This window comes from Euprymna scolopes, chromosome 7, assembly GCF_053919585.1.
Source record: "Euprymna scolopes isolate OS-2025 chromosome 7, ASM5391958v1, whole genome shotgun sequence".
Taxonomy (NCBI): domain Eukaryota; kingdom Metazoa; phylum Mollusca; class Cephalopoda; order Sepiida; family Sepiolidae; genus Euprymna; species Euprymna scolopes.
In genome coordinates, this window is record NC_136488.1 from 156666763 (window position 1) to 156690035 (window position 23273).

General features: G+C 32.8%; 1 protein-coding gene across 2 annotated transcripts in view; it reads right to left on the reverse strand.

Annotated features, from left to right (window-relative positions):
* The window catches only part of LOC145280091 (cathepsin L-like peptidase), a 66172-nt gene that overhangs the window by 16043 nt on the left and 26856 nt on the right, over positions 1–23273 (reverse strand). For both annotated transcript variants that reach the window (XM_080131815.1, XM_080131816.1), the window contains exons 4-6: positions 19792–19947; positions 9764–9878; positions 3014–3114 (exon numbers count right to left, since the gene is read on the reverse strand). In XM_080131815.1, coding sequence (XP_079987941.1) covers positions 3014–3114; positions 9764–9878; positions 19792–19947 — 372 coding nt within the window. The remainder of the gene's footprint in view (positions 1–3013; positions 3115–9763; positions 9879–19791; positions 19948–23273) is intronic.

The window sequence follows — 23273 nt, forward strand, 5'->3', positions numbered from 1 at the left end:
TGAACAATGATTCTATTAGCCTTTAAAAAGGCTTAATTTTCAGATTGCAAAAAAAAAAAAACAGATTTAAGGTAGTATTTTTAATGACTGTAATAGTCGAAGATCAATTCGTAATGATAACGTTCTAATAAATGGAACACATTTTTTTTTTTTGCTACGTAATTTCTTACTGCTGTCCATAGCCGTTTAATGTTTTCTTTTTCTGTTGGTAAGGTGTATACAATTTTTTGAAAAGTAATGTGAAAGCTAAGCATGTAATCTATGATAAGCGCCGTAGAAATTTGAGAAAATTTGAAAAGGAAAAATGTCAATGCTAGCGGCAGCATTAACAACGGGAGTGGCCAACAAATGGGGGTTCACTGTAGTAGAACGTTACAGTTCCAACTTTAAACATGTAAGAGCTGATAATCGCCTGAAAACTTTACGAATAAGTGAAAAATAAAAATGCAAATCGTGAAGGCAGCATTTTTCAGGTCCACCAATTCTTTTATTATCATTATTGTTATTATTATTATTATTATTATTATTATTATTATTATTATTATTACTATTATTATCATTATTATTATTATTATTATTATTATTATTATTATTATCAGTATTATTATTATTATTATCATCATCATTATTATTATTATTATCATTATTATTATTATTATTATTATTATTATTATTATTATTATTATTATTATTATTATCATTATTATTATTATTATGCCATCTGAAAGTTATGTGTGTTTCAAAGGTTCTGAAAGAATAAACGTGTCATATAGCTAACTCTAACTGGATTGCCACTCTACTATATATTTGAAGCCAAATTTCTCAGAAAAAAATGGCAGAAAGGGCACCGAGAACTATAGCCAGATTTTCACAAACAAAAAAGCCAAATTGTAAAAACAAAGAATCTGTGTAAAAATATCTAAACATTTATGTATTTACCCGTCATTATTATTATTTATGTATAGATTGATGATGTTTTTATTTGTGTATAGATTGATGATGTTTTAAACCGACGTATTTCATGTTACATTTATAAGCTGAAGAGTTTGGCTTCGAAATAATCGCGTCTTTTTTATTCCGATTTGTTCCATAAAAAAAATTACAGAATTTTATTAAAAGAAATATGTTGCAGAAATAAAATTGTTGGCAAAATAATAAATTCGTTTTATTTCGTTCAATAAACTTCCGTATTATTTGTCGATATAATAATAATAATAATAATAATAATAATAATAATAATAATAAAGCGCAAATATTTGATAGCTAATCGATTTAATAATAATAATAGAGTTAACATCTTCAATATAGCCATAGTCTCTATATAGTATTAATAAAGGTAATGTTCAAGGTTTGAAAAAGTTAAATTGGTTGTTTTTCACCGCCTTTCACATTCACTTTACTTTCACGATAGGTTTTTCGGATAATTTGTAAACGAATAACAGATGTAAAAATGCCGCTGACAAATAGTCTTGCAATAACACGCGCATGTGCATTGTTTGGCTGGCTGTCGGAAAGCATAACGTTATTACATAAAAACTATTTTTCGGCGGCAATTTTACGTGATAGTCATTATCATAATACCCGAAAACCTATAAATGTCGTCAAATCGCCTGGAAAAGATAAAATAATTAACAAATAAACTTCCGTATTTATTTTATTTGTTTTTTCGGGCAAAATAATATGTTTCTTGATGATACCATATTCTAATGTTAGTAAGCGTTCGTTTATAAAGCGAAGAACTGGAATCTGGAATATGAAAATTTTCAGAGCTTAGCCAATAAGAATGAACGGACTTTGGTGAGGGAACCTTCATTATTTATAATCGGAAATTGGAAAGATTATGTTAGGTCTATGTATTATGAGTCAGTTACAGTGATGTAATCACAAAATCTGTGAAACGTAGAATTTGTTTTGGTGACAACTAGTAGCAGTGGTAGAACTAAATATTTAGAGGGAAAAATAGGAACTCCTTCATCTAAAGATGTTATCATTGTGATGGTATTCGTAGGATCTAGTATTTTATCATTACAACTGAATGTGTATAAAATGGTGTTCGAAGCTACATAAGATAATGGCTATTAGCCTAGATGTATTGAAGTTGTATGTGGCATCTGTTGTTGCAAACCTATGATATTTTGGTCCAGAGAGGAATTTCTGCAGTCATTTTATTATATATGGAGATTATTTTTTATTTATTTTTAGCATTGTTTAGTAATTTTTTATACCAGCGCTCATCCGAAAGTTGGGATCGAAGCAATAATCAGTAGCTCCCTCCATCAGACCAATTAGAGAGACACCGTCGACAATGATTTATACAATGATATCTAACAATATTATACATGTGTGCAAATATTTCATTGACACTTGTATTTTTAAACAATTTGGATGATATATATTTGTGTGTATGTGACTTAAAAATATTGGGAGTAGATATAAACAGGATGTATTATGGACAAGGGGACGTCATCAAGATTCAAGCAATTAATTTTCGAGCAAATCGGCTATGCACGGGAAGCGAGTTAAACGGAAGTGACGTCAGACGATTGCTTCGAAAATCTGATGTTCTGAGATTCTGGCTAGAAGATCGTAGCGAAGAGATGTGTTTATAAGACGCTCTAACGACTTAGAATCCGTAAGATATGCGTTTATAATGTATCTCCGTCTCTTTGCTTCTCTACACACATCCTTGCCTTTCAGCTAAAAAGTGAATATGACCCTTTTGTGTTGCGTTTGTTAATAAAGAAAAGTTAATGTCGCCCAACTTTCACTACAGTTGCATGATTGTCCATTGTCCGGCTAGATCACTAGTTAGGCGTGGACATTGAGAAGCAGGCAATTAAAGAAGGAAAAGATTATGAGTTAGAATCATTAGCGGTAACGTACGAATCTAGGAGTCCCCTGATATTCCTTTGCTAGATAACATGTGTGCACGTGTACATGCGTTTGTATGTGTGTGAGGGGGGGGTGCCGACCTGGATTTGGTTGGATAAAAACAAAGTTACGAGAGACTCACGATGCCTACAAAGTTGTAGCTTCTCTCCTTCTCGATTCCACCGATGGTGCGAATACACTCAAAAGCCTCGGTCATCAATCCGCCGGAGCAACCGTCATCAGCTAAAAAACAGAAAACGGGAACAATATATCCATGTAAACAAATAAAGGAATGTTGAGTGAAGTCATATTCATTTATTTGCGTTTAAATATTATCACTTGTAGATGGAGTGTTATGCTACAGCTGAATTAATCAATGTTTTGACAATATTTTACCTTTATATTATTTATCTCCTTGTCACAAGATTAGACACAAGCTCACGTGTTTTTAAGAAGCTAACGCACTCAGAGAAGCACCTACAAAACATGTCAACATTTGTTATTCGATTGTGAATTAAAAATCTTTGAGGAAATAAATGAAGGCTATACAGAGCAGGTCCTGGATATGACCTTAAACTATATATGATGGTGAGGCCTTATCTTGTGGGCTTTGGGGAGTGTGGAGCCACTCTTTAATTGCCATTGCTCCCAGGTCCACTCTGACCCCAAGTGGTAGTACCTGTTAGGGTCCCAACTATGGGTTAAATAGAAACCGACTTGAAAAAAAAACAAAAACAAAACAAATATATTCTTTTTAAAAAATTTTCTTCAAAATCATTGGATTCGGCATTAAATAACCTGAAAAAATGGCCCTTTTTTACGTTCATATTCATTTTCAGCACATCGACCATATATCCATATATATAATTTTCAAAATGTGAGAGATTATAGAATTATTTCCACAGTCAAATAACGCTGCAGCCTACAAGAGCCATGACAGCCAACAAACCGAAAGTCCAAGACTCGAATTTCGCCTTCATTCGCGCTCATTAGTTAGACATATCCGAACCCAGGATTCGAAACCTGAGCATTTTGCATGCGAGGCAAGTACTCTGCCAACTGAGCAAACACCACTCACACAAGAAATTCTATTAACTAATACAGATCAAGCAAACCGCGGCGAAATCCAACTGTGAAATGAACCTACTTCGTCTCGACAAGGGACGTGGTCATCCAACCAGCTAATAACTCCAAGCCGATGTCTCACAAATAAGAATTTTCAACTCGCCAGGACGATGCCATCCAGCAATGCTAACCTAGCGAGCAATTAGTAACAGAATTTCTTGTGTGCGGAGAGTTTGCTCAGTGGGCAGAGTGCTTGCCTCGCATGCAGAAGCTTGGACTCCGAACCCCCGGTTCGGATATGTCTAACTGATGAGCCCAAAAAGCAGTCTCCCCCCCCATAAAAAAGAGGGCACTGTGGCAGTATCCAAATAAATAGTAATTGTCTCAGTATAAAAGGTTTCCTCTACATTGACCAAAGATGACGCGGCTCGACGGCCAGGCATTTGCGTTCAAATACGAAAAAGACATACAAACACCGACACGACGGGATGGTGGGAATTTTTTAAAACTTGATCAAAAAACAGATAGAGACAATATGCGTTTGCGAATCTGAGATATTACGATCTAAGAAGTATAAGAAAACTTCTCACGGAACCTAACCGACATTAGAACCTCGACGCCAAAAGCCTTTCGTGGACATACACACAAACGCTTGCGCCCATTTTGCCTTTTATATATTAGACTAGCCTGGGGGTCTGGTGTTGTCCGGGTGTTTGGAAGTGTGTGTTGAGCAAAAAAAAGTGGTAGTAGGCAGGCAGGCTCGAACCAGTATTCGCGCCATCGGTGGAATCGAAAAGGAGGAAAAGAACGTGAAAATACATCGTGACGTATTTGCCGTTGCGTCCATCACTAAACCAGAAATTGGCGAAGGTTTAAATTAAGACTAGTCAATCGAAAAGAGGGATGACTTTCGAAAATATCAGCGAAAAAAGGCGACCCTTCCCTGCAGAAAAGTGCCGAGTTGAGGGTAAAGGAATTGAAACCTCTCGGTCAGTTATTGGTCTACAGAATGAAACTTAATATATAGGGTATTCGAACCCATGCGAAACATTATATTTTGATTTTAGCCGAGGAAAATCGGCGCTAAAGTGTGACAATAAAAAAGAAGGAATTTGTCAGATGACGGTCGAACGACAGCATTACCAATATGCATGCGTAATGTAATAACTATTGGTTTATGTTTTAATTTGTAGCTCTGCAGCAAACATGTCTTCATAGCTGAGACATTAACGTCAAAGGAAAAAGTAAATCATGAGCTAAACGTTTTGGTTTCGATTCTCTGTGGTGACGCACGAGTTATTTATTTTAAACTTTTTAAATCATTACTATATATTGGGTCCAATATAAGATAATAATAAATACAAAATCTGCATTAATAAAATATTATATTTAAGCGTATTTTACGGCCTGCTAATATATATATATATATATATATATATATATATATATATATATATATATATATATATACATATATATATATAAGGCACTTTGTGGGTGTGTCCGGTTCGATATTTGATGTGTCTGGGATATGTTTTGTATCGGAATGCCTCTGATAAATATCGATAATCGAAAGGATAGATTAAAAAAGAAACATCCGATTTTGAGTAAAGTTAACACCCTTATACAACCTCACACCACAAGTGCATTTTAGGAGTTTTATCAACTGTAATTTCTCCACGGGACAATATAGTATACATATATACATATATATGTATTGTGGGCCAAATTATTGCATGAGAAGCTTCCTCCCGTTGTACAGCGGTCATCGAGTAGATCAGGCAATATTGTGGCTTTCTTTTAGAGAGAGATAGTATTACTTATTTTTAATTTAATTAATATTTTTTTAATATTTTTAATCAAATGCAAATTTGAAATATATGGATTTTCAAATGAGAGGTTGTGGCCATATTATTCCCTTTAACCCCCCCCCCTTAAAATACCTCAAAGAAAGTTAAATTCGGAGAATATTTATTAATTGGTATCTAATGCCTATTCCACAAATTTCACAAAAAAATCAAAGATATCTGAATTTTTACAAACGATTTTCACCTTTCGCCTGATTTGCATATAACCTCATTTAAATAATACTATTGGGACCTGTGGAAATTCCACAGCAACATCTTTCATATGTAATTGATTACTGCTGCGCATTCTGTAGACATTCAGCGTGACTGGGGACTCCGCGATATTATTGTAGCCCTTTTGTTAAAACTGTAAAAGTATTTATCTAAGTGATCTGGTTAACGTAATGGTTAAAAAGAACTAAGGGGTTTCGGTTGTGCCAAAAATTAAAATCGGATGTGCCAAAAATTAAGAACAAAAAATACGATTTAAAAAAAAACGCCGTATATACAGATTAAAATCTTTCTTTGAATCGTTTTTTTTTTTCTTTTTTTTATCGTTTTTTCCTTAATTCTTGGCACATCCGAGTTCTTCTTAGTGCTCTTTAATTTCGCCAATAATATTGTTTTGCTTGCTATCGAGTTTTTCCCGAAGAGATGATGATGATAGCCAAAAGAGCTCTCGAGAAATTCACGCATATTATATATATATATATATATATATATATATATATATATATATATATATATATATATATATATATATATATATATATACGAACAGACTTGTAAAGTAGAATTTTACGGAATACTCCAAAGCTGAGTGCTCCTTCATTTTTCCATTACGCTTTTTATCATCATAATTATTATTATTATTATTATTATTATTATTATTATTGCTATCATTATTATTATTATTATTATTATTAGTAGTAGTAGTAGTAGTAGTAGTAGTAGTAGTAGTAGTAGTAGTAGTAGTAGTAGTATTTTTACTATTAATTTAAAATTGCTAGCATTTCTACTATTACCAATAACACTTTAATCTCTAATTTTTGCTTACTAACACCTAGAGTTCCATCTCTTTTCTTCTAAGATTAGCTAACCCTCATAACGACCCCAGATGTCAAATTCTATCTGTCCGCTTCATTTCTAGTCGTTTGACAATTATTGCCATGACAACGCGTGGTCCACATTTTAACCCTACGTTTTCTTCCTTTTCTTTTTTTTTTCTTTTTTTTCTTCATCTTTTTCTAATTTTTTTTCTTTTCACTAATCACTCTCAACTTTCAACCCAGCCAAAAATGGAAGCGTTTTTTTTTTTGTTTTTTTTGTTTTTTTTGCTTTATTCAAATTCTTTGAACTTTTACTTCTGACGCTTTGTTTTTCATCTTTCAACCATTGAGGCGAACATCGGCTGCTTCATTTACCTGCAAATTTTAACCTCCATTACACCGGACTTCTTTTTATACGGTTGGTTATTTTTATTGTTTTATTGTAACATTGAACTCTGAATGAACTGTCCACACGAATTGTTTTACGTATTATGTTTTTGTTTAAGTTTTGTGACTACAAATCATAAAACTTAAAGTTTAAACCTATTCAACAACCATCAAATACATAGAAATGTTAATACTTTTAACGTGAATTTCTGATTATTTCGGTAAAAAAAAATTTCCCTCTGATGAGAAGAAATAGCATTCTTTGAAAGTCCACGGATTAAGGAGCACCCAACTTTGGAGTATCCTGCCGAATAATAAAAACTTTTTGTAAAATTCTACTTTACAACTTTGTTCTTATTATTATTTATCCTAAGCTTTACTACCCTCAGTGAATGTATTGAGCTTTTTCATTTGGTTGGGATTAAGATATAGATAACTACACTGCGTGTAAAATTATTAACGAGATTACATTTATTTAACCAGTATCAAAAGCTTCGGAAACATTGGCCATACTGAGGTTCGTGTACTGTGAAATTTTCGTACTGTTCCGCGCAATGTAAACAACTTGCCATTGTAATTGCTGAATCCACGGTATTTAAGATGTGTCAAATTATTAACAAGGCAATTTGTTTCGTCAATAAAATTGGTCGTAAAGATGGATTGATTAGTTCTAAAAAGAGCCCTATTACAGAACAGCTAGGAAAAGTTAAAACTGCCCTCGAAATATCGAAAATGATAGGAAGATACCATCAAACTGTGAAGAACTTTGTCAATGATCCTACAAAGGTACGTAAGAGAGCTGATAAAGGTAAATTCACGCAGTTTTCTACTCCAAATTAAACGTGAAGTTGTTAAGAACTCTGGGCAAACAATTCGAGAAGTCTTTGACCAAACCGGATTAAAGAATGTCTCAAAAAAAAAGGACTCGATGCCGCCTTCTGAAATAAGTGACAAAGTCTGTTAAGTCGTGACAAAGCCTCCATTAAAACAACATCACATACAAAACTGATAGAAATGGGGAGAGAACAACATGAAAACGGATTTTTCCAAAGTTTTGTTCACGGATGAAGTGCGTGTCATTCTTGATAGCCCAACTAGCTGGAGCAAGGAATGGGTTCAAGATGGCCGACATCGCCATCAGTGTTTCAGGCACCAACAAGGTAGTGGTGGGATAATGATTTCGGCTGGGATTATTGGAGGTACGTTAGTTTGCACATGGAGAGTGCCAGAAGGCGTAAAAATGACGTCAAAAACTTACATAGGTTTTCTGAAGGAGCACTTTGAACCATGGCTGAAGAAGCAAAGGTTGACGTTCGGAAAAACTATTATTTTTATGCAGGATAATGCTCCATCGCATACAGCAAACAAAAGCAAAGAGTATTTGCAACAACTGGGGTTCGCTGGGCGACGGAAGATGAGTGGCTTGCAAATTCACCAAATTTGAACCCAACTGAGAACCTTTGGAGTATCATAAAGCGACGCCTCAATGCAAATGGACGTCAGTTTAAGAGCAAAGATGAGTTGTGGGATGCTCCCCAAGAGGTATCTCGAAGAATAACCGTTGACGAAATCACAAATTTGACTAATTCTGTGGACCAACGTTTTTACAAGTCATTCATAAAAAAGGATCGCATAATTATGTCAACTTAGAAATTGCCATGTAGTTATTGTGTTCTAATGATTTTTCCTAGTTTATGTAATGTTTGAATATCATTTCAATAAACAAGTTATGGATGTATATTGTGTTTTTTCTCAACCTCGTTAATAACTTGACACACTGAAATCAACGGCGATTCCTGTCACCTGCCATAGTTTCGCTAATACTGCTTTAAATACTTTTATTTTCTGAATGGAGTATCTGAATATTATCGTAAGCACATTCTCAAAGTTTCATGGATTTTTATTCACTCGTTCCTTAAATATTAAAAAAAAAAATGTAAACACGTTAATAATTTGATACGCAATGTATATATTTATATTTGGTTTTGGAATTTGCTTTTTCTGGATTAGAAAATTACTCCTCATAAACATTTCTGTATATATATATATATATATATATATATATATATATATATATATATATATATATATATATAGAGAGAGAGAGAGAGAGAGAGAGAGAGAGAAATATATAAGAAACGGTTTTCTGTATGAAAATCTATTTGTGAAATAGTGTACCTGTTGTATATATTAATCAGACAGGAATATGTTTTTATTATAATGAATTCGTGTTTAATAACTATTGATTACATTCGATGTAAGCTTGAAATGACCCTTAAGACCCTTAAAATTTCACAAAGATTAAAGATATCTGAAAATTCAAGTAGGGATTGTAGTTTCTTTTTATTTACTTTGCATAAAGCTAAAATAAACTAAATATAGCCCACCTTACAACCCCTATTACGCCTGGCAGCTGTGCTTCAATATTTATAATGATTAATTTATGAGTTTAGGAGTGAATCCCGTACATATAAATGTATAAGATTATACGCATAGAAAACTTTATACAGAGATTAGTGAATAAAAAGGAAAACTTTTACTTACAGCAACAGTCGAGGATTTCTTGTTCCGATAAAGACAACAAGACGCCTGTTTTTTTGAAATGCTGACCTTCCAATGACCCGGTGGCTGAAAAAGCCCAACAGCCGCCACAATCCTTCTACAATATATAATCAGTAGAAGAAAGAATGTTCAAAATTAATTGATAGAATTATACAAACCATTCTTACACACACACACACACACACACACACACACACACACACACACACACACACATATATATATATATATATATATATATATATATATATATATATCAGGGGCGGAGATGGGACTAGTGCCACTCGTGCCCGGCACGACCAATAATTCGGTTAATGTTATTCAAAATGGATTAAAAATCATCCATTAATTTCAAGCAAACATACTTAGTCTGATCTCAAATTAAATTACATATCTATTCAAGTTTCGATAACTAAGTAGCAAAAAATTCATAAATATATCTGGGAATAATACAAGGATGCTGTTTTGAACGGGTTGTCTTTGTCCGGCCACCGCCAGATTCATTGAAAACTCCATAACAGCGGCTATGACGTTGAACGTCCGTAATTCGTGCCAAGCCAAACCTTTACTCGTAATAATCATAATGTTAGAGAAATCCAGATTTTTCTGTAATCACCCGCAAAGTGAAGCCCACTTATAGTGCCTAAAATATTTAGCACGATTGAGCCTGCTGATGTCTGTTTTAGGAAGAGGATGAGGGACCGAGAGAGAGAGGGGGGAGAGAGGGATCTCTAGACACATACATACGCATAAACACATGAAGAACGATTACTACTACTGTTGCAATATGTAGTAGCACGAATAGTTCTGTGTAAACATAACCCCGCGTGTATATCAGATTGTAAATAAATATCAGTGATGAAGTTATTGTTTCATTAATTAATAAAGAACAGGGTTTGAATAAGAGTGAATTTGTTTTTTGGAGGAATTTTTTTTTTTTCGTGAATTTTGAATCATAGAAATCTACGAAAAATACAGGTTTTAAGTCATTTTATATTAATACTAAGAAACCCGTCAATCCAATAAACCTTCGTAGAATCACGCAATAGCAACTATGATTACTTATTTGGGTCCACGGACCACGGATTGGGAACTAAAGTTGACAAAGGGCACGGGGGGGCGGCACGACAAGCAATAATAGGCTAGAGTCACCACTGATATATATATATATATATATATATATATATATATATATATATATATATATATTGTTGTTGTTGTTGATTTTTAAACGATATTGAGGTTAGCGTCTCCACCTTTAAGATCGGATGTTTTTTTGTTTAGAAATTGCCCATTTTTATTTTGGACGTAAACAAATAATTTTTTTTTTAAGTAATCTACGTACATGCGTGTTTCGTGGTCCTACCCCTCTTCAGCGTAGCTTAACTGTTATTAGGACTCGAACCCTGGACCTTACGTATTTCAGTCCAGCGTCTTAATCCATTACGCTAGGATGCCATAGACCATTTACTGTTTAGTTTTTATCGTTTATATATTTACGTAGATTTTATATGCAGTGATGAAACGATTACTGATTAAATATCTAAAAATTTAACTATAAAATTACGTTTCTAAATTTTTTAGATAAGGATTGGTTATTCGTATTATTTGGATTCATCAGACTATTATTCTCATCTTGAGTGTCATTTACGCAACGTTTCGGTCGCGAACTTGAGAATGTTTCTGTCGAACTTGGGAATTTGGACAGAATTTGGAACGGAGCACTTTATTTACTTCTACGGGGTAGTATGCTTTTGTTCCACCAACCATGACTGGATAGAGGTCCTAGGTAATTTGCAATTGTATTTTTCGATCGCCTCTACTGAGGATTGAACCTTTAACCTTCAGAAAAATATCATTTTTTACAATTGATTTTATAAATGCTCTAACAACTTGTGGACAATTATAGTATGAATTGTAGGATGCTTAAACCTTTTTTTTATTTCTAGTTGTAAATATGACTATTAATTACTAATTATTACTGTATAATATATATATATATATATATATATATATATATATATATATATATATATATATATATATATATATATTAACGTTATTTTCTTATTACTGTATATATTATCTATTACTTATAATTAACGTTTTCCATATCGTGTTCAATTCTATACTATATCCACTTAGAAATCGAGTGTCTCGCAGCATATGTGCTGCTTCTTTGTATCATCTTACTTTCCACTGTTCTTTTCTATAATTTTTACTTCGTCCTATCATGATTGATGGTTTCCCTTTTCCCTCCAGATATATTGAAACAATTCCCGTTTAGCTTGTCAATTTCTGACATTTCATCCGCAGACGCGTGCCACATTTTAATTCATGAACATACATATATGTATAAACACCTATACACACACACACGCACACACACACACACACACATATATATATACATATATATATATATATATATATATATATATATATATATACTAGCATGTTAACCCGGCTTAGACCGGGTCATTCGTGTAACATAGGCAGTTCAATATAAACATTCAAATAAGTAGTTCAATATAAACATTCAAATAAGCAGTTCAATATAAACATTCAAATAAGCAGTTTAATATAAACATTCAAATAGGCAGTTCAAGATAAACGTTCAAATAGGCAGTTCAATATAAACATTCAAATAGACAGTTCAATATAAATATTTAAATAGGCAGTTCAATATGAATATTTAAATAGGCAGTTCAATATAAACATTCAAATAGGCAGTTCAATATAAATATTTAAATAGGCAGTTCAATATAAACATTCAAATAGGCAGTTCAATATAAACATTCAAATAAGCAGTTCAATATAAACATTCAAATAGGCAGTTTAATATAAACATTCAAATAGGCAGTTCAATATAAACATTTAAATAGGCAGTTCAATATAAACATTTAAATAGGCAGTTCAATATAAATATTTAAATAGGCAGTTTAATATAAACATTCAAATAAGCAGTTCAATATAAACATTCAAATAGGCAGTTCAATATAAACATTCAAATAGGCAGTTCAATATAAACATTTAAATAGGCAGTTCAATATAAATATTTAAATAGGCAGTTCTATATAAATATTTAAATAGGCAGTTCAATATGAATATTTAAATAGGCAGTTCAATATAAACATTCAAATAAGCAGTTCAATATAAACATTCAAATAGGCAGTTTAATATAAACATTCAAATAGGCAGTTCAATATAAATATTCAAATAGGCAGTTCAATATAAATATTTAAATAGGCAGTTCTATATAAATATTTGAATAGGCAGTTCAATATAAACATTCAAATAAGCAGTTCAATATAAACATTCAAATAGGCAGTTCAAGATAAACGTTCAAATAGGCAGTTCAATATAAACATTCAAATAAGCAGTTCAATATAAACATTCAAATAAGCAGTTCAATATAAACATTCAAATAGGCAGTTCAAGATAAACGTTCAAATAGGCAGTTCAATATAAATATTTAAATAGGCAGTTCAATATAAACATTCAAATAGACAGTTCAATATAAGCATTCAAATAGGCAGTTTAATATAAACATTCAAATAGGCAGTTCAATATAAACATTCAAATAGACAGTTCAATATAAACATTCAAATCGGCAGTTCAAGACAAACATTCAAATAGGCAGTTCAATATAAACATTCAAATAGGCAGTTCAATATAAGCATTCAAATAGGCAGTTCAATATAAACATTCAAATAGACAGTTCAATATAAACATTCAAATCGGCAGTTCAAGACAAACATTCAAATAGGCAGTTCAATATAAACATTCAAATAGGCAGTTCAATATAAACATTCAAATAGGCAGTTCAATATAAACGCGACGAATATCAAAACATGGTTGTTTTTAACGGACTACTAACCTCTTTACAATTTCAATTCTTCCCGTTCTCCGGCGATTGGTCATTGTGTTGGAGACGCTGGAAACATGTTACTTGCATAAGAAGGAACACCACAATAACTTCTAGTTATATTCACTTTAGGTTTTTTGTTTATTTTTATTCTTAATCTTCAAATCCCCGTGACTATCGGAATTACAATATACCTTGCTAGGTTTTCTTACATTCTGACCATAAACGTCCCCATAGCTTCCGGGACGCACGAGACGATCCTTCACCGAGTGAATCACTCGGTCTACTTGAAAAGCTCAGCTCTTTCATACGATTCATGTTAACCTATATAATGAGTATTTCTTTTCTTAATAATATCTAACTGTTACTGTTATTACTGTTATTTTGTTATTGTTATTTTGTTGTTATTATTATTACTGTTACTATATTACTGTTGTTTTCTTATTCCGATTTACAATGCCTCCCCACGGGACAGAGTTAGACACCAGGGTTGTTTTTTAACGTGGAAAAAAAGGAACAAAAATAAAAATTGTCTCAGTCGTGAAGAATTTCTCCTTCACTGACAGAGAACAAAAAATTGAAGTGCAGCATCTGAAGAACAGATACTACACTTTGATCGTGTCCCGAAGGCCAAATTACTTATAATTAACGTTTTCCATATCGTGTTCAATTCTATACTATATCCACTTAGAAATCGAGTGTCTCGCAGCATATGTGCTGCTTCTTTGTATCATCTTACTTGCCACTGTTCTTTTCTATAATTTTTACTTCGTCCTATCATGATTGATGGTTTCCCTTTTCCCTCCAGATATGATCAGTCATATCCGGTTTTTCAATCTCTCCACGCATTGAGGTTTTTCGATGTTCTTCTTACCGTACTTTTCGTGGACGCCATGTCTCACCTTTGTATAGTTTTCCACATTTACATAGGATTTCATATACACAAATCTTGGTCATGATTTTTCTGTAGGATGCTTGACTCACAAAAGCTGTTTCTATAGAGCTGGATTGCTTCTGAATAATGTCCTGATGTCATACGGATTACATATTAGTTAAAGATACACCTGAAGAAGATGGGAGGTTACATCGATCGAAACGTTGTGTAAATGACACTCAAGATGGGAATAGTAGTCTGATGAATCCAAAAAATGCAAACCATAAAATTGTTAGTGCCCCCCGCGATACCGTAGAAACACATGCTACACGTGCATATATTTTCTCAAACGTAAAAAAAAACAAAAAAAAAACGTGGTGGTGGTGGTGGGCGGAGAGCTTTACTGGAAGTTCAAAATCAATAAATATTTATTATTTCATTATTACTACCAACAGTAGAAGATTTTGTTTTAACAAAATCAAATAAAAAATGATAATTAAAAGAATCGTGTTTGACATCGTAAAATACGCGCACATTTTTCCGATTCCGATACCCTAAAAAGTTCCGATTCGCGATTCCGATTTCGATTAATCGTCTCAACACTAAATGCACATACATTTAAGTTCATGATTATTATTATTATTATCATTATTATTATCATTATTATTATTATTATTATTATTAGTAGTAGTAGTAGTAGTAGTAGTAGTAGTAGTAGTAGTAGTTCAAGTTTATATACATGTGTTTTTTCTATATTAATTGAGCTTAGAGAATAACCAAAAGTCACAGGGAATAAGTTCTGGACTATATGGACGGTATGACACTGTCTTTATGCCCATCTTGGTCAAATATATGTAATAATATAGATATGTTTTATATATATATATATGTGTGTGTGTGTGTGTGTGTGTGTGTGTGTGTGTGTGTGTGTGTGTGTGTGTGTGTGAAAACATATGAATGTTTTATACTTGTTAATTATATATATTTCTGATTAAAATTTTAATCAAATCCATTAACAAATTGTAAGTTTTTAGAAACCTACATTTACAAATAAAAGAGGGTGTTGGTGAAATATAATGTTAAATCACGTGCGTGTCTCTTGTCCGTTTTTTTAATGAATTTTTTAACGAGATGTAATCTTTTTTTTTTTTAAGAATTATCATATAATGACTTGCTTTAATCAAATTTTAATCATAAATAATTTCAAAATTATTTCCCCTAGCGTTTTGCCAGATAATTTTATTGACTTTATATTTTTTGTAAATTTACTATCATAAATCCAAAAATACGAAACCTTGGAGTGTAGAGTTAACTCCCTTTTCTCCTTTGTCAAAAATGGCGACTTCTACACCTGAAGAAGGTCGGAGGTTGCATCAACCGAAACGTCATGCAGATGAGAACAATTGTCCGATTAATCTAAATGATGTAAACAATTATAATCCATCTCAAAAATTCAGAACTGTAGGAATTAATAAAGTTTGTGAATAAAATTATCACACTGATTGCTAATTAAAATTATATATATATATACACATACATACACACACGCATATATATATATACACACAAACATACACACACGCATATATATATACACACAAACACACACACACACACACACACACATATATATATATATATATATATATATATATAATACTAAAACTATCGTTCTTGGTTGTTTGATAGCGCAATATCCTCCTATTCCTACTACTACTACTACTACTACTACTATGCCTCCTCTTCTTGCTACTACTATTACTTCTCCTCTTATAACTACTACTACGCCTCCTCTTCCTCATCCTACTATTACTACTAATGGTTGACATGTATTTTCCCTCCTACTACTCTAAACAGAATGATTCATAGAAATCTATCTATATTTTTTTTTTCATTTTAATATACTTTCATAGAAATGTTTCTGTTATGTCACAAAAAACTACTTTCTTTACGTCACAAGTGTCATGCTCATACATTAATTCCATAGCTAATATAACATACTGACCCCTTAGGGGATGTTTTGCAACTATTCTGTATTACAACTATACTGTCGCAATTTTCTCACAAAAAATCAACTTTGACCTGTTGACGTATTTTTTTTTTTTTTTACTGTGTACGTTTCAGCGACCTAATTTTTTTTTTTCGTTTTAAATTATCCAAATAAACAATTGTTAATACTTTCTGCATTTTTTGTTACATCGTTCATTTCCGTATTACGTTTAAGTTATTTTAACGCAATTTTCTTACAAATAAATCTACTATTTTACAATTTATTGTTTTACTGTGTGCGTTTTCAGCGAGCCAATTTTTTTCCCACATTTAAATTAATAGATATTTCAAAATTTGAATTTAACTTTAAGTATTATGGTATCTGTTCAGTGCACATTTACCTGTAAGTATGACAAACCACTTATAATTCAATGGCTGCAAGTTTTTTTTTCGAGATTAAACAATTATAAACAAAACGACTCATAGAAATCTATCTATATTCTTTTTTCATTTTAATATACTTTCATAGAAATGTTTCTCCTATGTCACAAAAAACTATTTTCTTTACGTCACAAGTGTTACGCTCATACATTAATTCCATAGCTAATATGACATACTGACCCAACGGGTCACGGGTAGTCTAGTATATATATTAGCAGAATTGCCCGTCGTTGACTGGGTTCAAAAACAGCCTACAGAAAATGGACTCTGATTTATGAAAGTATGATAGCTTATGAAAAGGAATGGCTATAAAGAGATAGCTTCGAATTTAGGGGTATCAAAACCAAAGCAAAATATGATGAAAGTAAAAATAAAATAGATAAACCCCATGATTTATTATACCATACCTGTTCACACTGAAACACTTATCACAATATTCTGTGGATCTATATTTAAAAAAAAACTTGTTAAACTTTGTGAAATATTTCCATTCTATGGAGGTCAGGTGCGAACGAACATCCCATAATTTTATTATACCATATTTCTTCAAACTGAAACATAATTATCAAAGTATACTTACGCAGATAGATATGAAAAGTCTTTATTAAAGTTTGTGCCTATTTCCATTCTATGGAGGCCAGGCGCAAACACAGACCCCACAATTTTATTATACCATCTCTATTTAAGTCAAAACATACTTATCAAAGTATTCTTATGTACATCTATATCAAAAACACTTGTAAACGTTTTTTTTTTTAATTTTTAAATTTTTTATTTCCATACTTTGTGGACAAGGCGCGAACGCAGACCCCACAATTTTAATGAAACACCGTTCTGCCAGATCATACATACCCATTCCTGTGTCTCGATACATCTTCTATCATTATATGTAATCAGTTTTATAAAGTACCTATTTACAATGCCTCCCCACGGGACAGTTAGACACCAGGGTCGTTTTTTAACCTGGAGAAAAGGTACAAAAATAAAAATTGTCTCAGTCGTGAAGGATTTCTCCTCCACTGAAAGAGAACGAGAAATAGAAGTGCCGCATCTGAAGAACAGATACTACACTTTGATCTAGGCCAAAAAAGTAGCTAACCATATAGGAGCCTATTAGTGACTACACACACACACACATTCAGCTTTATATTTTAGATATACATATAGCCATTCGAATACCGTACTGTTTAGTTTTATCGCAGATCATCAGTTCGGCTAGACTAGTACCTTAACTTAGCCGGGAATTGAACCTACACAAATTGCGTTGATAGTAGTCCTACTTTCTGGCTCATATGTTTTATATATAATGAAGCCATTTTGTTGGAAAAAATAATTGAAACATGCTGTGAATTTACATCAATTTTAAAACACTTATAAAGATTGAAAGCATTACGAAAATGCTGGTTTCATTTTTTTGTTTTTAATTGGTTAAAAATTGATTTTTTTAGACAGTGCATATTAGTAAGAAAAAAAAATAAAATGACAAAACTAACAGAATTCCAAACAGAGCAGATTGTTGATGACTAGAAGTTCTATTAATACGAAAGGGGCTGACATGGTGGCCGTATGGAGAGGAACTTAATCGAATGTCATAACAGACTATGAAAAAAAAAGTGCTTCCTCTAAACAAAATTATGTAGATAATCGAACCTGTCTGAAAGAGATTGTAGAGACCTTGTAGGGATTATGAAGAAAGAGTACAAAACCACGAAACCTAAAATTATAGTCGCGCTTAATAATTATCTGGATAATCCCGTTTCAACAAAACCTGTTTGCCGAAGTTTTCAGAAGGTTAGGTTTTATGGGAGGTCTGCCATCAGAAAATCACTGCTCCAAGGTGTTTCCACTATTTTCTTACATCCCTACCCATATATATATATATATATATATATATATATATATATATATATATATATATATATATATATATATATATATATTATTCCAAATATAATCATAGGAAATAACTAACACACACAGACACACAAAGTTCCTTTTATATACTAGTAGAGATATACGCTTCACTTAGCAAATTTATAAACATGTTAATCACCTAATCATACCATACATACATCCCCTACTCACATTTGGCCCGAGGCCTGACATAGCTACACAACTTCCGGCCCTTCATCCAGCATGCTTTGAATCGACCTGTTACGCACACCATTTGAAAAGGGAAAATTTTTCCGAAATTATTATGGAACACGTCGCATGAAAACAAGTAAGACATTTTACCATACAACTGAATAAATATATATATTAAAAAAAAATAATAATAATAAAACATATATATATATTTATGTACTTATTGATTTGTAAATCGCCACTTGTTCTCGTCTCCTCTTACCAACAGCGACTATAATTCATTCCTCGCATTGTGACAGCCTTCTAAATCTCTTTTACATACATATATATATATATATATATATATATATATATATATATATATATATATAATATAAAGTTATATATATATATATATATATATATATATATATATATATATATATATATATATATAGGAAGACGAGTTGTTAAGGAACGTCCGAGTTAGAAGACGCTCAATATTCCACGTGGTGGAGTTTATAAAAACTCTTCTTCGACGTATAGCATACCATGTTTGGTCACCACTAGTTGAAAGTAAAAAGCTGTTCCTATTTACTTGCCTCCCCACGAGGGCAGTTAGACACAAGGACTCTTTTGCATGTTGAAAGTCCAGCTCCCCAAAAAGGGCACTCAAGATTGGAACAAAATGTAGGTTCTTTTCTTTTGTTGGTATAGTATTTAGGAATTACGAAATACGTTTTATAAACTATATTAAAAGAAGAAAAGACTTGCCTGATTTTTAACTTCAGTGACGTAACCTTTTTTCCTCCAATCAACTTCCTTTGGAAGGTCGCTGACATTCACAGATTTTGACATAATTGTTGAGCTGTTTAATTCCATGGCATGGGGTGGGATACCGCTCTTTAACATTGAAAATTCAGCGTGATCCTTAAAAAAAGAAACGCATATATTTAACAAGATAAAAATAACATTTATTTCATCTATTATACAAAGAGCAAAATGTGTGTGTGTGTGTGTGTGTGTGTGTGTGTGTGTGTGTGTGTGTGTGTGTGTGTGTGTGTGTGTTAATATCTCACCGTTTATATATCTTTTCTCAGCCGTATCGAATCGGATCGAGACCGGTACCATCTAAAAGAGCGATGCCTCGGTCGAATAATATGTTAGAATTAGAAAAAAAAAATAACAGTCAATTGTTTCGTATAGAAATAAACGTTTAAACCAAGGAAGGATCGGAAAAGTCATGCCTTTCTAAACAACTTCGGAAACTGCGCATGCGCGTCAAGCATTATTTTTTGAATTGCTTTAAATAAAAGAATTTTCAACGTTATTTCGCTCTCAGGTGTAAGGCAGTGAATTAGGAGGTTGTATCGTAAGCTTTAGTTCTCACCTTTGAATACACGTAATGGTGGTCTTTTTTTTAAACATGGTTGTTTTTGATTTTTTTTTTATTAGTGGTTTTAAAAGAAAGTTTGAACATTTTAACAGGGTTAAAAGATTTTTATCTGCCATAACATTTTTCTTATTTCAAGGATTACGTAATGTGATTTTGTTTTTACTTTTAACTAATCATTTTTATAGCAGATATTTCGCTTAGCAAATCCTACTTTTTGAAAACTGAATTATTTTCACTTTGGTTTCGTTGCAACACACCGTAACGAGAAATCTTTCTAGACTGAATTCGCTTAAATTGGTTTTAACGTACTTCTGTTTTTTTGCCTAATTACATTTACCTGTTTTATCCAGTTTTATTTTATTTTTAAGTTAGCAGCTGTGTCCAAACCCAACTTCATCTCCCACCCCCGGGCAACGCCAAGTATCCATAAAAGGATAGCCCCCTGTTTCCGTTGTCACAATTTTTTTTAAATTAAAAGCGGTTTTTACGATCGGGAAACCAACCCTCCGTCGCACGTATGTCTGTGTGTATGTATGTTGGCTAAATCTTTTGTCATCGGCATTGTACACTGTACAGATACCAACGTGGCAGCGTAAAAAAGAGCGATTACTCGGACACAAAATATTAAAAAATTGGAGAAAAAAAATCGCCGATTATTTCGTGTAGAAATGTCGTTTTGTTCGAAGGGGTTCAGATAAAAACCCTGCTTTAGCAGTTTGCAAACCGTGCATGCGCTGACCGTCGTTATTTTCTTCCGTTTTAAATAGCTAAATTTGCGACGGTATAACATTTATCTTCGTGGGCCCATCGATAAACGCGATTGCTTACTAAATTGTGCGAGTTAGCACCCGGCATGTGTCTTCTTCTTTTTTTTTTTTTTTTGCTTTTATTTTTTGCTTACAAAATTTTGCTTTCGATTTCACCGTTGCCTGATGGCACCCAAGTCCCGTTTTTACTTCTGCCAGACAGCCATCCCCACCCCGCCCCCTTTGTCACAATTTTTTATGAGCCGGCATCGCCCCCTCCCCCTGCTAATATGTTAATAAAAGGAAAACTGAAGAATATTACAAGAAATTTACTTGTGAAATCAACTAGAAGAAACTGTTGAAAATGCCGCACTCGGAGTTCATCAACTTTTGTATGGAAATGTTTTATTAATAGCACTACCACATGCGACAGGAATTCGACAATAACGAAACGCCATTATGATTTTGAATCTATTCACTTCTAAACTCAATGCTGATTGGTGACAAACATTCTATTTCCCTTTTGGTTTACCCAATCAGAGATCATATGGGAGTTGATAATAAGGCAAGGCCAACTGGACTCTTTATTTTTCTCTTGCCAGGAGACCCAAGCTGAATTGTTCCGCGACATTTCTTTCAATCTCAAATCTTCTCTCCTGGTGCAAAACCAAACCTCCCGGGTCGTTCGGTCCTAGGGTTCGACAAGAAACTCCACGGACCCAACATGACTAATACAGCAGCGCACACGTAGACTTTATATAAGACACGCATGCACATACATACATACATACATACATACATACATACATATTTACATACATACATACATACATATATATATACATACCTGGCCCTGACTTCAACACCTGTGTACTGTACACATTCTTCGTATATGAATAATTTTCTACAAACAGGATTTTCTAACGGATGTATTTCTTTACTAACACCTTTGTCTTTTATTTACTCCTAGTTTGGCGGTGCGTGTGTGTGGGTGGGGTAAATCAAAACAAAATGGAAAATAAAGAATAAGCGAAGTAATAACCTTGTTTATATATTATTAAAAAAAAAACGATGTTAAAACTTCTTAAAGACACCAGAAAAACAAAAACAAAAAAAAAAAAACAGAAAAAACAGCGAACGTGATGAAAAAATAAAAAACGAACGAAAAATGGCATAAATAACCCTGTTTAAATATTAAAACTTTAAAAAACGAAATAAAAATTCTTACATCTCGGCTCGAACGTGCGATATTAAGATACCGACGCTGTGACTAAACCGACTGAGCCATGACCACAACAGTAAAATAGGGTCGGGTTTTTTTATATTTAAACTAATTCAACAAAACCCTTTTTTGCGCATGCGTGTATGGCTAAATTGTCATGAAGGAATGAGTTTTTGCTACCCCTCCTTGTAGAAAAGTGTCCCGTTGAGGGTGAAGGAATTAATGTTTTTAGCCGAATTTTCGCGTCCGAATGGTCGAGCTTATAAATATAAATCCGTCGCCTCTGTCGAAAGTTTTTGCGAGAAATACAAACACATACACACAAACAAATATTTTGCCTTATATATATATATTTCGGTTTGGCGATGGGCGCAACAGCTAACGCGTCACGTTTTTCTTTTTTTTTTTACTTTCTTTTTCTCCTTCGCGATACGGGTCCGAGCCTGCCTATCTACTGCCATTTTTTTTTTTTTGCACTCGCAATTTTCCTTTTTTTGCCCAACAACACCCTTACACGCACCTCCACTTTCTTTTCCGCCACGCGTCACGGGTTCGAGTCTGCCTGCCTATTACAACTTTTTTTTTTTTTTGCTCAACACGCACCTACAAACACCCGGGCAACGCTGGAAACTCAGGCTAGTGTAATATATATTGGGTACGCCTAGACACACACACACACACACACACACACACACACACACACACACACATATATATATATATATATATATATATATATATATATATATATATATATATATATATGTGTGTGTGTGTGTGTGTGTGTGTGTGTGTGCGTTGTTTTGATAAAATGTTTTTGCAATTATATGCCACTCTTGGTGTATACCAATCTTTTTTATTTTTAGAGACGTATGTTAAATACAACAACAGG